Source organism: Accipiter gentilis, chromosome 6, assembly GCF_929443795.1.
Source record: "Accipiter gentilis chromosome 6, bAccGen1.1, whole genome shotgun sequence".
Taxonomy (NCBI): Eukaryota; Metazoa; Chordata; class Aves; order Accipitriformes; family Accipitridae; genus Astur; species Astur gentilis.
Window position 1 is genome coordinate 20,588,588 of NC_064885.1, and position 14,951 is coordinate 20,603,538.

Here is a 14,951-nt window from a genome sequence, read left to right on the forward strand (position 1 = left end):
GATGTCTTACATGAATACTTGTAGGTGCCACTCTTTTCAATGGGAGTAGCAGGTAGTACCTCAAAAAGTTACATCTGATAGTGGATTTTGCCATCCAACTTTAGGTGCTCAGATTGAGAATTTTGGCTCTAATGTTTGCTGCAACCTTAGGTTTGCCACCAATCCACCTGACAGTGTCCCTTTAAGCAGGAGCTTCCCCATAGCTGCATTCTCTTATCCCGAGACGCTTAGGATGCTTTTCATACGCTACAGTTTCTGAAGGTCAATGCATACACATTTTAATACACAGTGATAAGACAGTGTATGGAACTACTTGGCAGTATTTAGCTGGTACAGTTTCTTGTGGAAACAACAGAATTCCAAAACACACCACACCGAATGCTTATGGGTTATTACAAGCAAAAATCCCGAGACACCGGGAATTAAAAAGCAGAGTTCAACAAAGGAACACTGATACCGTTGGTTGATATGAACAAAGTTGTGCCAAGTCTTCCTTCTTTGCTTTTTCAAGTGGAGAAATAAACTGGGAAAGGAAGCAGAAGTGGGGGGGGGGGGGGGGGGAAGGACATAAACCAACAGTTATTATAGTTACTGTTAAGCTTTATCTCACAGAAGCATGTGCTCTAGGAGAATGGCAAACACCTTTAACACATTTTTGCTGAAAGAGCATGATGTGTCTTGAACACAGTATGCCTTCCTAGCTGGAATGGGGATGCTCCTCCTGTGTCAAAAGGAGTTTGGAGGAGGAACTGGAGTGGAAAGCAGGGGAGACTGTGTCTCGAAAGATAGAAAGGGCAAGGACTGATGGTGCTGTTAGCTGCAATCCCCAGCTCCAGCAACATGTGCAGTCCCAGATGTTAAAACTCTTCTTTCAGCAGGGATCCAGCCTGCTTTTGCAGGGCCTCACTACCGCAATGGTAGGGAGCCTGGCTTGGGCCATTTCACCACCCATGGTAACTTGCTGCTGTGAGGAACTGCCCAATTTGTCTGCATCTATAGTCAGCCCTGCATGGAGGGTATGATCTTGTTCCCATTCAAATCAGTGACTGGAGAAGTCAGGCAGGCCTTGTCAGTGACAGCACTTGGATGCTTGATGTCAAGAGTATTTAAACATCTACTTGAGAGCTACTGTAAATAAATACATCATTGAGTTCAATACAGAGGGTCCTTCCTGAAGCTGCAACATTTAGGCACTATTACAGAAGGATCAAATATACTGAAAAAATAATTTAAGATCCAGAGCTTAAGTACATTTAAATCTCACTAGACTTGCACTAGTTCTCACTATTGTAAGCCATAACCTGGGTTTGATGATGTGACACTCAAGTTTGTGATTAAATAGCCTAAACCCAACCCAAGCCATGTCAAACCTGCTATGTCTATTTCTAAACTTACCAGGACAGACATCCAACATTTAAAACCAGGAGGGAAACAATGTTATTACTTTTATATATATATGTTATTACTTATATATAATTTCAGCCTCAACTTCTAAGGAGAAATTATGAGCTATCTGGTCTGTTTTTTACTTTCTTGTTAAGATATACATAATGCTCAATGATGCATATATACACAGCAATCACTTCAATAGCTGCACATCCGCCTTCCCAGGTTGCTGCACTGGACTGCAGAACAAAGGCCTATCTTTCCCTTGAAGCCAGCTGCCTTGAGTACCCAGTTAATATAGTTAATTAATATCTAGCCATTTCCCATTCTTGCTGTATCAGTGTTATGAAACGCTACAATTATTCTGGGTCACTCTGGTGCCAGCATTGATAAGACTAATAAACTGCCACATGTATCTCAATCCATTTAGTCATGTTTACAGGTGATTCTGTAAGCCTTCTTTGCAGAAGCAACAGAGGAAAATGGAAACATGCAGAATACAAGGCATGTAATTTGAGAGCTAGGAATTAATTCACAGCCACAGTCTAGCCTCCTGGTGAATTTCTTCTGGGTTACTACCTGGATTGTCTAACTCAAGAAATCTCCCTTTTAGGAGTTAATGCCATATTACAGTTATGTCACATAATGGCTGTTGCTAACACAGGGGTTACATAAATAAAATGTTCAGTTCCTGTCATTACAAGATCCCTGGCTCCCAACCAGCATCTCTGCTGTAACAAATGTGTGGAATGAGATGACCTTTCAAGAGAAGAAATCATTAAGACTTTGGGCAATGTTTTAACAATATTCAGGTATTCAAGATGTAAAGGGATTTTCAGAAGCACCAACATCTCAAATTCCAGCTGATTTGGTGGGAACTAGGCACCTACATGCTTTTAAAAAATGTATCAGATGCCCGTTTGCCTGTGGACCTTCACCCTCTTTTTACAGGCTTGAGGTAATTCAAGCATTACTGTTCTCACTAGAAAACACCAGGACTGTGGCACTGGTTATAATGAAAGGAAGACATCTGAGACTGCACAAAAAATTCTATAAACATGAAAGGGGAGAATCTTTAATCCTAGGGAAAGTTATGCAACATGCTAATGTAAGATACATTAAAATGTCAACAAATTCTACCTATATAAGTGTCCGGAGAGTTTGCAGTAATTCTCACTATAACAGCATGACACTAGAAGGGGAATTTCACAAATTAATCAGTTTAAATAATTTTATATCCATTTTTGTTTGTTTGTTACTATATCAGCACTTCGTAAGTCACAGAGCTATCAAGATCATAAATGAAAGAGAAAATTAATTACTCACTTATAATTATAATGAGAATGACTGTGCATACTACACCAAGGATAATCATCATCTATAAAAAGAAAGTTATGAGAAAAAAAAAAAAAGAGAAAGTCAGGTTTTCACATGAAAGACATTAACCCCTCAGGTTTTTTGCTTTTACTTAAAGGCTCATTCCCTGCACTTTTAATTCGTGCAAAGACTCACTGCAACAGAGTTGTTAAGGCCCCAAATGTAGCGTCAATATTAGGAACAGCTGACCACTAGCAATAAACATAGCCTCTTTTGAAGTAAAACAACTCCAGAGGTGATTTAAGTGGCTGGATTCACACATCGACATGTACCACTTTAACCAGAGTAACTTGATCACTTTTCATCACATTCCCATAGTCAGGGAAGAGTCAGCTGGAGGTGCCTAATGCCTAGCAGCTATTTGTGCTGGCTTTGTGTACTTGTGCTGTTGAGAGAGGTAGACCATGCTAGCCAGCAGGGTTTCCAGTGTATTAGCTAGGAAATAGCTCATTGCAAAGTTGAAGTCTGCTCCCACAGGAACAGATACATCAGAGCCAGCTGTGCACAGACCATACCAGCACTGAGCTGTGTGGGGTAGAGGCCCCCACATGCGACTTGCTGAATACTAATGAGGTCACCAGAGATGGTGCAGTCCAATTCCCATCAGTAGCCTAGTGAAAATGGAAAGAGTGAAAAACAACAAGCACGGACATGTCAAATCAAGGGCTTCATTCCTCCCAACATATGTCTGGAGGACAGAGCCAGCCATTGGTTTGCAGGAGATTTATTTATTTTCCCCCCTCCTTCCAGAGTCTGGGAGCCAGAGAAAGGACAGGGGGATTCTGTTTGTCAGGGTAAAGCAGGAAGCGACAAGGAGGAAAGGAGAATGAGGGTAGGTTTGAAGGTCTAGTGTAGTGTAGGTCATTCTGGTGACTGCAGTCAGCACAGGTGAACCTAACTCAAAACCTGTGTCTAGAGCTTCCAAAAGCCCTGTTTCCTGCACTGTCAGGCAAAGCAACAGGGCAACAGCTAGAAGAGGCCCAGAGGAACTGCTCAGTTCAATTTCTAACCTAGATCCACTTATTTCTGGAGTGTTTTACATGTAGTTCTGCCAGAATATTTTGCCTTGCTTTACATTTCATAGCACTGTGGACTGAAGAGAAAAAGCAGGCAACAGACTGTTGAGAGATACATGTGGGATTCTCCTTTGGGAACAGGTGGTTTTATTTGGGTGGACATGAATGGTCTGCAGCAAAGATGGTACTGAAGAGAAATGGAAATGAAGCTGAACTTCTGGCATAGTGTTCATGTTGCTGGTGCATGAGTAGAAAGAAGCAAGGATATGGGGTCTTATATGAATAAAAGGAGCTGAAGTTTCTGGGTCCAGAAAACACAAATCCTGGAAGAGATCTGAAAAAGCAAAAGGAGAGTGAGGTTCCCTCTGCTCATGGGAAAGGATGAGACTCTGAAAACAGCAGAGGAAGAGCTGGTCGATTAAAGTCCTCCTCTACCTTAATCTGCCACTCTTTAAAAGAGACTGTCATTTCCTCACTTCTCATAGTGGTTTGTGGAACCAAGTATCTTTTTGGTAGTTTACCATCCTAAAGCAAGATCAAGAGGCTGATGATCTCCTACAAGGAAAAAACTTCTTTTCTCCCACTACTAGAATTCACTACACCTGTTCAGGTTTTGTGGTTCACACAGGGAACTGACATGAATTAACATGGAATGCTCTCGCATCCCTATCTGCAGGCACTGACTGAAGCATCATAATTTGTATCTACATTTTATATACTGGAGAAATTATCTAAAGAATAGGTTCTGGTAAAGATCAAAGTTGCCTGAGTTATTATCCTTGAACGTAGAGGGCAAGGCATCTCTCTCTCCCCTTGAGACCACTTAGAGATGCCATCCTGCAAGCAAAGTCCCATTAAATGCAAGTGAAAGTAATGTCTGCTATGAAGTGATTCTTAACAAGAATTTATATTCCTTACCTTGCAATTTTTCCACCAGTATTTTCTCTTCAGTTTGGCTGCACTGGTTTCAAACTGTGAGGCACCTGCTTGCAATGCATCTGCCCGGTTGTCAAGCTCTGATAGCTTCTGGTCTCTTTCTAGCACCTTGTCCACATTCATTCTCATGATGTCTACCACCTGCAAAGGCACAGCCTCACATTAGATTCCACACACAGTAAAGCTGAAGGTCACCCATATGTTCACACTCTGGAATATCACATACCATACATACCAAAACATTTGATTTTGTTTTAGGTTTGGTAGACAAGTGGAATTAATGTTTCGAGTTTTAGAACAGCATTTAACCCTATGCCAGTCCTTTCAAAGACTCTATCACTACCAGTTTCATCTCACTGTATTTAAATAATGTATTTTTTTTTTAATAACTCTGGGTTTTTGCAGGTAATAGTTAAATTATATTAAATACAAACAACATGGCCTTCGTTATTACAGAGTATGAGAAGTAATGAGAAGTGTGAGCCAGCCATTTACCATTATGGTATGTGATGGCAATTACCTGGACAGTGCCTCAAAAGCCATGCCTATGGAAACAGACACAATGAGAATACAGATGAACATAGCTATACTGTGCTCAGATGCCCTTAAAGGTAAAAAATAAAGGGACATTATGAAATAGCATAAGTAGTTTCATTAAAGCTTTTAATTTCTTTTAGCCTACAACTAGCTACTTTGCTACAGATACAAAAACCTGATGGAGACCAGTACCTCTATACTACATTTTGGTTGACATTTGTCCAGTCATCGCTAAGACCAAGCCATTGTTTTCCTTACACATTTAATTTAACTTCCTTACCTGAACTAGAGAAATTGGCTAGATAAAAGCCACTCTAAAGGGAACTGTATGCCTTTCCTGACCAACAAATTTACTCATTCTGCAGATCTTTCTCGGACAAGATGACTTCCCGGCCATAATTTGAAGTCCTCCTTGAAAGTGGAGGAGGAGAAAATTTTACCTGAGAAAATTCAGCCTGAAGTATATCAGGTAGCTCATGCCACTTCTTCGCACAGCCTCAGCGAAAAAAGTGTGCACACCCAGTACACAGCTGATAAGGCCCTTTCATGTATGTATTTTATACACTGAGTTAGATGAAAATCCTCTTCTAGCAAGCCAATAACTCTAAATAGAAATCCTATACAAATTCATAAGTAATATAAATGTTAGACAGTATACCAATCTCAGTAAAGTTGTGTCTACTTATTCTAGCAGTGGTTGCTGGTCTGTTACTTCTCATACTCTGTAATAAGGAAGGCCATGTTGTTTGTATTTAATATAATTTAACTATTACCTGCAAAAACCCAGAGTTATTAAAAAAAATACATTATTTAAATACAGTGAGATGAAACTGGTAGTGATAGAGTCTTTGAAAGGACTGGCATAGGGTTAAATGCTGCTCTAAAACTCGAAACATTAATTCCACTTGTCTACCAAACCTAAAACAAAATCAAATGTTTTGGTCAAACTAAATTTTCTTACTTGCTTTTTCAACCCAAAACCTTCCAAGGTTTTAAGTTCATATCAAATAAAAAAAAAAATCTTGTTTTCATTTCTCAGCTAGTATTTAGCTGAATTTTGTCTTGATACAATGTTTCATGGTGAAAATTTTAAACTATTAGAAAAAGCTGAAACAAAATACTGTAACATTTTCTACGCATTCTCTCTTTTTTTTTTTTGCCCAGAACTATTTATTGAATTTAACCTGACTGCAGTTGTATTGGTTTTGTGTGGCAAGGTTTTAGTAGCGGGGGGTGGGGGGGTGGGGTGTGTGTTACAGGGGTGGCTTCTGTAAGAAGCTGCTGGAACTTCCCCTGTGTTCAAGAGAGAGCGAGCCCATACCAGCCGGCTCTAAGACGGACCCGCCACTGGCCAAGGCCGAGCCAATCAGCGATAGCGGTAACGCCTCTGTGATAACATTTTTAAGAAGGAAAAAAAGTTGAGAGAGTGAGAAACAGCTGCCCGAGAGAGGATTAAGAACATGTAAGGGAAACAAGCCTGCAGACACCAAGGTCAGTGAAGAAGGAGGGGGAGGAGGTGCTCCAGGCACCCGAGCGAAGATTCCCCTGCAGCCCGTGGTGAAGACCCTGGTGAGGCAGGCTGTCCCCCTGCAGTCCAGGGAGGTCCACGGTGGAGCAGATCTCCACCTGCAGCCCGGGGAGGACCCCACGCCGGAGCAGGTGGGTTCCCGAAGGAGGCTGTGACCCCGTGGGAACCCCGCCCTGGAGCAGGCTCCTGGCAGGACCTGTGGATCTGTGGAGAGAGGAGCCCACGGAGCAGGTTTTCTGGCAGGACTTGTGACCCCATGGGAGACCCACGCTGGAGCAGTGTGCTCCTGAAGGACTGCACACCGTGGAATGGACCCATGCTGGAGCAGTTCGTGAAGAACTGCAGCCCGTGGGAATGGCCCACGTTGGAGGAGTTTGTGGAGGACTGTCTCCCGTGGGTGGGACCCCACGCTGGAGCAGGGGAAGAGTGTGATCAGCCCTCGTCCTGAGGAGGTAAAGCGGCAGAAAATAACGTGTGATGACCATAAACCCCATCCCTGTCCCCCTGTGCCGCTGGGGGGGCTTGGTGGTGAAATCGGGGAGTGTAGTTGTGCCCGGGAAGAAGGGAGGGGTGGAGGGAAGGTGTTCTGAGATTTCGTTTTATTTCTCATTACCTTGCTTTGGTTGATTTGTAATAAATTGAGTTAATTTTCCCAAATTGAGTCTGTTTTGCCCGTGACGGTAATTAGTGAATGATCTCTCCTGTCCTTATATCGACCCACAAGCTTTTTGTTATATTTTTCTCTCCCCTGTCCAGCTGAGGGTGGGGGAGTGATAGAACAGCTTTGGTGGGCACCTGGCATCCAGCCAGGGTCAACCCCTCTCAGCAGTGAACACTTGTCCAGATGAGACTGCATTTTTGTCAAATAAAGAAACATTTGTCTAGACTAACATCAAGATCTGGGCCTTGGAAAATAAGTTCTAAGGATGCCTAGAGAAATTAGAGGGGGAAACCCAACATGCGTATAGCTGAAACACTATATCAGCATTGATATAGCATTAAAAATGACAGTCATTTTGCTAAGACCAAAATTTTTCTCTTGAGCAAAGTCATGATCTCGTTGCTGAGTTTCGGGTTTGGGTCTGAAGTGCTGTGCAGAACAGCACTTGGGGCAGAAGAGCCAGAGGAGTGTAGTGCTGTGCTGTGGTGTTTGGTGCCACCTACAGATTACTTTCCCACAAGACATGAAAAAAACCCAACCAGGAAGGATCTGGGAAGAAGGTCAAAGCAATGCTTAACAATTCAGCTCCTTAGGTGCTATAAGCCAGTTTCACCCTGGAGTGAAACTGAGTACTGAAAGCCCAGTGGCACTTTCCTCCCTCGTCTATTCTCGTACTGTGATTTCCCTATTAAACAAGGATCTGCTGACCATGTCCTATCCACTCAAAACCCATACCAGCCTCAGCCTCCCTCCCAAATGGGAGGCGAAAAAATTTGGATCCCGATTACCACCTGCATAATCCTCAAATCCCAGAGCTACTCATATTAGGTAAGAATTCCTGCCAAAATTACACCATCATGCTTCACAGGACGACAAACTTGCATGGGCTTGAGTGAAAAGTCTCAGAATACAGAGTATCTTAAACACAAAGCGGGGGTTCGCTAGCCTCACTGGAGCCATCTCCATTGATCTGCTTGAAGAGCCCCTATGTTTCTGACCTGCATCACTCATTTTAGACAATAACTAGCAATTAGTTTTTATGTTCTAGGGACAATTACTTTTGCTGTAGCTCACATAAACAATTACAGCACCATCATGATGTAATATGTTCAGGACAAGAAGTTCGTTTCATTATTCTGACCCAAGACAAAAGCTGAAATGTAATATTCCTTTCCCCACTGCAAGACACACTCCATTAACGTCAATGAAGTTAGCATGATGTGAAAATTGGTGATAATGAGAGAAGCTGGCCTTGAAATTTCTGCAGGCAGAGGATGTTCTTGTGATCAGCTCTGAGTATCAGCAATGGGGAGGCCAGAAAGACCCTGTTTCAGATCTTCAGCAAAGAAAAAGTTCTCAAAAAGACAAAGCTCAATTTGACAGGTGTATTTAACTCATCTTAAGAAATGCATTTGAGTTGGATGTTGTGAGGTCTTGTCTACTATTTTTAAAGCATATCTGGAGCTTTTGAAAATAGAGGCCTTTATGCATGTAAATAGCTATTTTCTAACGTGTATTTTATTGAATTGGCATTAAAGAATCACACAAGCCCTGGCCACTTCCCCATAGGCAGCAGGCAACTAGTTACTTAAGTCTTTGTAGGGGTTTAGCAAAATTCTATACTTAGTACACAGCACACAAATCTGCACAGCAGGTGTGCAAGGATGCTACAGCTGCTACTGTACTGCTGCTATACTCAGGGCCTACACCCATAAGTGGTGGTATACTCACTTATTGCCATTAACACCCCGGTTACATGGACACTGGCATTACTGCCAAGGTGGCGGGATAGTCTGTATGCTACATGAATTTAAGGATCCAAGCTGGAACAGGCATGTGGTCCCCCAAGACCAACACAATGTGTGTGTGCCTTTCTTTGGGGATAAATTGTGATGATTAATCAGTAGAGCTGTGGCTAATGAACACAGCCCTGAGCTGTACGAAACTCATGGCTTGAATCTATCTATGAGAAGCTGATGGTCTGTCCCTGTGAAAAAGCCTATGAGATTAGCATCTAACCTTTAGGAATGCAGGATCACATTCAAAGAGCTGGTTCCACTATGACATTTCCTCCTAACCTGACTGACTGGGATGAATTCCTGAATTGGCACCAATGCCCACGTTTATTCTGCAGAAGTGTTACTGGTACGAAGATATTCATACTCAGAATCTCTCTTGTATTCTCTGCTTCCTCATAAATGCAATCCTTTGATAAACTTCATTTCCTAATGTGGTGGTGCAGTTCTGGAGGTGATTTTTTAAGCAATCTGAACTGCTCTTCTCTCTCTCATTCTCCCCTGTGACACTTAGGTCCACTGTCTTCAGATAAGCAGGAGTTGCTGGATCACTAGGGAGGAAACTATCTTAAAAAAAACAAAACAACCACCACATCAGCACCCTTGTGGTCAGCAACAAATCACCTGGAGCCACTTACCTCATCCACCCGGGCTTGTGTCTGCTGCAGCCGTTTGTTGCTTGACACATTGGTACCAGGAGGTAGCCCTGCAGCCCCAGCACTGGTGGGACCTTGGGTAGGAGCTGGAGCGGACCTAGATCAAAACCAGAGAACATAAAAAGTGACTGAAACCATCTTCACTTGTTCACTACCCCTTTTCTGGAGCAAGTCAAAAGTACGTATCTCTTAAAAGTTTTCCATTGTCTCACAGCTCACATTTTCCATTCCTGGATTACAACGCTAGTGTCCCATTCCCTCCCATGCTGTAATTAGTTTTCATGCTCTTTCTTGACAGGACCATAGCAAACTCTTCCCCTCCCTTTCCGTCTTTTTTAAACAGCAAACAATTCAGATTATCTACCCTAAGTTAGGCCAATGGTCAAACTGATCACAGGCCTGACTAGCAGGGCAAGAGCTTACGTCCCACTAAGGAAACAGACTCCACTCTGGGTATTTTGTGTTGATGCCATAGGAGCCAGGGCTGCGACCCTGTCTTCGTCCTCAGTGTGCTGAGTGATGTTCTCCCCTGCTCCTCGGTGTTTGGCTGGAAGCTAACCAAGTAAAGATAAACAAAAGGAGAGGGGAAAGAAATGGAGAAGGAAGTGGGGGTAAGAATTGCACATAGCATGGGGTTAGTCATCTCAGCCATTCAGCAATGTTTAACCACCCCAACGGTGGTCACCAAATGTCCCACCAGAGCAGCTGGCCAGGCTTGAATATCTGCCACATACCCTGAATGAATATTTGCAGCAATGCTGTGAACAAAGCCCTGATCTCCTGCGCATCAGCTCTATTCTTAAGCATCAACGCTGTTTGTTTGTAAGACAAAACAAAAGTCCCTTAAAATCCAACATGAGATCCATCTGTCTCAGTCCACGAGCTTGTGCAGAAAAGTCATCCTGCCAGCCTGAACAAAGTCCCTTAACCTTAGCCAGTCATTCTTCACACCCACACTTGAACCTGTGAAACCTTACCTTTCCTTTCAAGGGACCCCTGTCACTTCTTCCTGCAGTGAAATAAAGCCCTTCCTGAAGCTGCAGAGGAAATCCCTAAGCATGTGAACTGAAAAATACCACAAATCCCACTCATGCATTGCCAATGCCTTCCCACAGTGGCAGAATGAGAAAACACAGTGTTTTTCTGTGAATCATTCCCTTTTACATTCTGAGGTCTCATTAATGCTGCTGGAATTAAAGCCTCATTAATACAATGTCAAAGTGCCTAGGGCCACTAAAGTTAGTTCCCCAAAGGTACCTTAAGCTGCAAAATTCAGTTTGACAGTATTGCCTGTGGGCTGAGATCCCTACCGATAACGCTCACTCTCACAGAGTTCCAGTGATGGAGCAGCTGTTTGCAGAACCACAGCACTGCTGCGTCTTACACTTCTTGTTTTTTAACTGTGGGTGAGAACGTCATTATCAAGCTTTAGCTGAAAGAAAAGAACTTGAGCCACAGACAAATTGGTCATCCTTTGAAGACCTCACAGCCACTACTAAAAACATAAAAGACCAGATGCTGTGGCCACCTGCAATGGAATTACTCCACTGAAGGGCCATGGGCCAGGATCCCAACAGGATTTATTCTGCATTTGTCACAAAGGATCAAAATCTGACTATAATATATATCCCTACTAGAAAGGTTAACAGAGCTGCCCTCTTGAGCTATGTACTGTTAGCAACCCAGAGCTACATAAGCAAAGTGTGTAAGAAGTGTTTTTCGTGGCCATGTATTTTTGCTAGTAAGCATAGCTTATAAGTACAGTGGTGTACTTGGTCAAAGCTACGTGATAATTCACAAGTTCAGTGCTCTGCCATATACCTTTTCTGCCCAGTAATTTTCATCTTTTTTTTACACGTCTCAAGCTGTCCTTAAAATGATTTGCCGTAAAGTAGACACTTCCCAATTTGTTCTCTTCCAGCACCCTTGCTGCCGTCTGATTTGGTTTCAACTGTATTTCCTGGGGCTTCTCTGCTTCCTGTGTAAGGGAGGAATAGATGGGAAGAACAGGTATTTTTTACAGCTGCCCTGACCATCCAGCAGGAGTTACTGTAACTACCAAAGAGAGACGGTAATCTTTACGCTAAGGTACAGCAAGCTTGTATACATACCTATCTTCATTAATTACATAAAATCTAATACAAGAGCAATGAGAGCTGGGTGCTGCCTGCAGCGCAGAGCTACTGTTTCCAACCCTTTTGTCTCTGGAGTTGTGCTCTCCTTATACAGGAACAGCAGCTGCCTCACTCACGGTCTCAGGGGTCAGAGCCATGAGCTGCCAGAAGCAGCAGAGTGCTCACCAGAAGAGGTGCAGCCCCTGCTACAGAAGGCACAGCACAGGTGCCCTGACAGGCTCTAGGAAGTAAGTCCTTAAGCACAGGGCTTTAGTGCCACCAGCAGCTCTTGCAGGTCAACAAGGCATGAGCCCTCTCTTGTCATTAGGCAGCATGTAATATCCAAAATAGACAAAACAAGCACAAAGATACCTGCATCACCTCTCCTCCTCCTGGCCTCCCAAGGTAGTTCAGACCAGGACAGAGGTGTCTCCATACTCCTGGCTCAGCCCTACCAATGTCTGAGCTCTGTAGAAAGCATCCTGGCCAGGCAGCAGCAGAAGGCAGTACCTCTGCAAGCTAATGTGGCTCCAGTCCCACAAGGCATCCATTAAGAGTTTGTCTTGGAACCTAGTAAAGAAGGGGATTGAAGGCCTACACCACTAGAAAGCACCAATATTCTCTAGGATATTTTAGTGCAAAAATGCTAGAATGAAAGTTCAACCTATATTTACATAATTACTCTATTATTGCCTCTGTATTGTGCCATATCAGCTTATAATTTCTCAGAAGCATTATCCCAAGAAATTTATGCAAAACATTAGCACTATGTTAGAGAGGCTTTCTTTTGAAATATATGGAGCATCACACCCTTAAAGTCCAATTTCCCGTGGCCTGGCATGATCTTTGGGAGCTACAAAAGAATGCAAAATCCATACCAAAGCTCTGTCATTGGGCCCCATGCCATTAGACTTGTGTACTATTTTCTTTTTTTAGGAAAAGGAAAAAGTTACCATTGATGCTGAGAATCTTCACTCCCAAGAACAGGTCAAATTAATTTTGAAGGGGGAACAAAGCTCTGTTATTGTTGGTGGAAAAAAAAGGTATAAATCCCTAGCAAATATTCTTAAATGGCAACCACTTTGCAGAGCACTGGGGTACATTCTGGGAGAGTGACAAATACACTTACCTCAGGACAACTGTATCACATGCTTAGACCCTTGGCACCTTGGTCATTCTTTATATAACAGTAGTTTCATCCTCCCTCCCCACCATGCCAGATTTTGCCTCAGTTAGCACATGAACAATCTGACTGATTGAAAGCAGGTGCTGGATCTGTGTATGTATGCAGCCACCTAGGAAGAAACATTTGGGGACTCTCCCAGTGATTTAGTAAAATGCTCAGCTGATTCAGGCAGCCTCAGTTCTTCTGGTTACTTGCTGGGCCTGAAACTGGTAGGTCAAAATCATGACTGAGAGATTTCTCATCTCACCTCAGTATTTTGGAAGCAATTTACTACTCAGCTCTAATGGTTAAAGGGAGCTGCAACTCTTAAGAGAGTATTGGAGATATCCAGCGTTACTGTTTTCCATTTCAGCACATGAAAGAACATTAATGATGACTGTGTACCTAACATTTTGGGAAGCTGCCTGACACATACTTCCATTTTTGTTCACATGTGTGAGCTATGTAGGAGAAATTTCTTTGTGTTAGTCAGGTTAGGGAAGGGAGATGCACAATGCGAATACCAGGAGGATGCCAGGCCACCACTGTGACTTTGTTACAATTTACATTAGGACCTCAATAGCTGCTTTCAGCAACTTGTTTTAACCATCCAAAGTGCTTTTTAAAGCCTCCAGCTATAGGACCCAATACCTTCAAAGTCTTTATCCTAACAACACTGCAATAAGCTAAGGAAAAGCTATTATCCCTGCGTATGGCTGGGAAACAGGTACAGGGAGATTAAGTGACTTGCTCAATAGCACAGAAAGCCTGTGGCAAAGCAGCACAGGCCTCTTCCGTGCCATCCTTCTGCTCCCCTCTTCTTCAGCTACTGCCTCCAAATGAAAGCTCACAACCCATTTCTAATAGCAGGAGTTATTTTCTACCCTTCAGACTTAAATAGTGAGAAGCACACAGTTAAAGGTTACAGCACGAGGAAAGTGTGAATTACATCAGACAGCTTTAGCTGGTATCAGCTGGCAAAGCTCAGGAGAGGGGGCAGTGAAAGTGCATCAATGCAGCAGATTTGACTAATGATCCCTATAAAAAGTGAAATGAAGGAGGCAATTTTCTATGAATCCCAGTGTCCTCTTCCCTCAAACCCTTTCCCTGTTGTTCAAATAAAACATTAAATTGCACTGCCTCTCTTCCTCTTTATATTTTTACTGTCCAGATACCATATTTATATAGTAAATATTTACTGTTGTAACCAAACTTAGGTATATTTAAGGCACTGTTCTTCCATTTGGACTCCTTCAAAAGGCATCTACCCATTTGGGCTTCACTGCTTAAGTGGGGTTTGACAGTCTGTGGTTCCAAAGGCATTTAAAAAAAGACAGAACAAAACACAAAACTCCCCTTTATTTAATTGTAAAATAAATCAGAACACTTCCATATCTCTGTACTCTTGAGATTTAACTCTAAAACAATTATTAAAATTAGCTACAAATGCAAATTCATACACTATTTTATTGGCTATGGATGTCAGTGAAGATCCTGGACTTAACAGTAACTGTAGAAACAAACCACTCTCACATTGTCCCTGGTGCTGAGAGTGTTCATCTGTGAATTTAGATGCATCTGAAAGCTTTGAGGCAGGGATGATCTCTAAGGAAATAAAGGAGCTCTATAGCACTTGGGGTTTGCTGTTAGTTTTGAACTTGCTTTGTTTATTTCTACGCAGTAATAGCTAAAACAGTTTTTCCACTGCTAATTTGCAAAGGGGTCGTTTACTGATAATACAAGTCTTCTGCTTTCTAGAGGGATTTGCTAGTTCCCAGT

The 14,951-nt window shown here is 42.6% G+C and overlaps 1 protein-coding gene across 1 annotated transcript in view; it reads right to left on the bottom strand.

Annotated features, from left to right (window-relative positions):
- Window positions 1-410: 410 nt before the first annotated feature.
- The window catches only part of LOC126039429 (vesicle-associated membrane protein 2-like), a 46,629-nt gene continuing 32,088 nt past the window's right edge, over window positions 411-14,951 (bottom strand). Inside the window, exons 2-5 of the mRNA XM_049802556.1 lie at window positions 9,876-9,990; window positions 4,698-4,856; window positions 2,713-2,764; window positions 411-523 (exon numbers count right to left, since the gene is read on the bottom strand). Coding sequence (XP_049658513.1) covers window positions 507-523; window positions 2,713-2,764; window positions 4,698-4,856; window positions 9,876-9,990 — 343 coding nt within the window. The 3' untranslated portion in view covers window positions 411-506. The remainder of the gene's footprint in view (window positions 524-2,712; window positions 2,765-4,697; window positions 4,857-9,875; window positions 9,991-14,951) is intronic.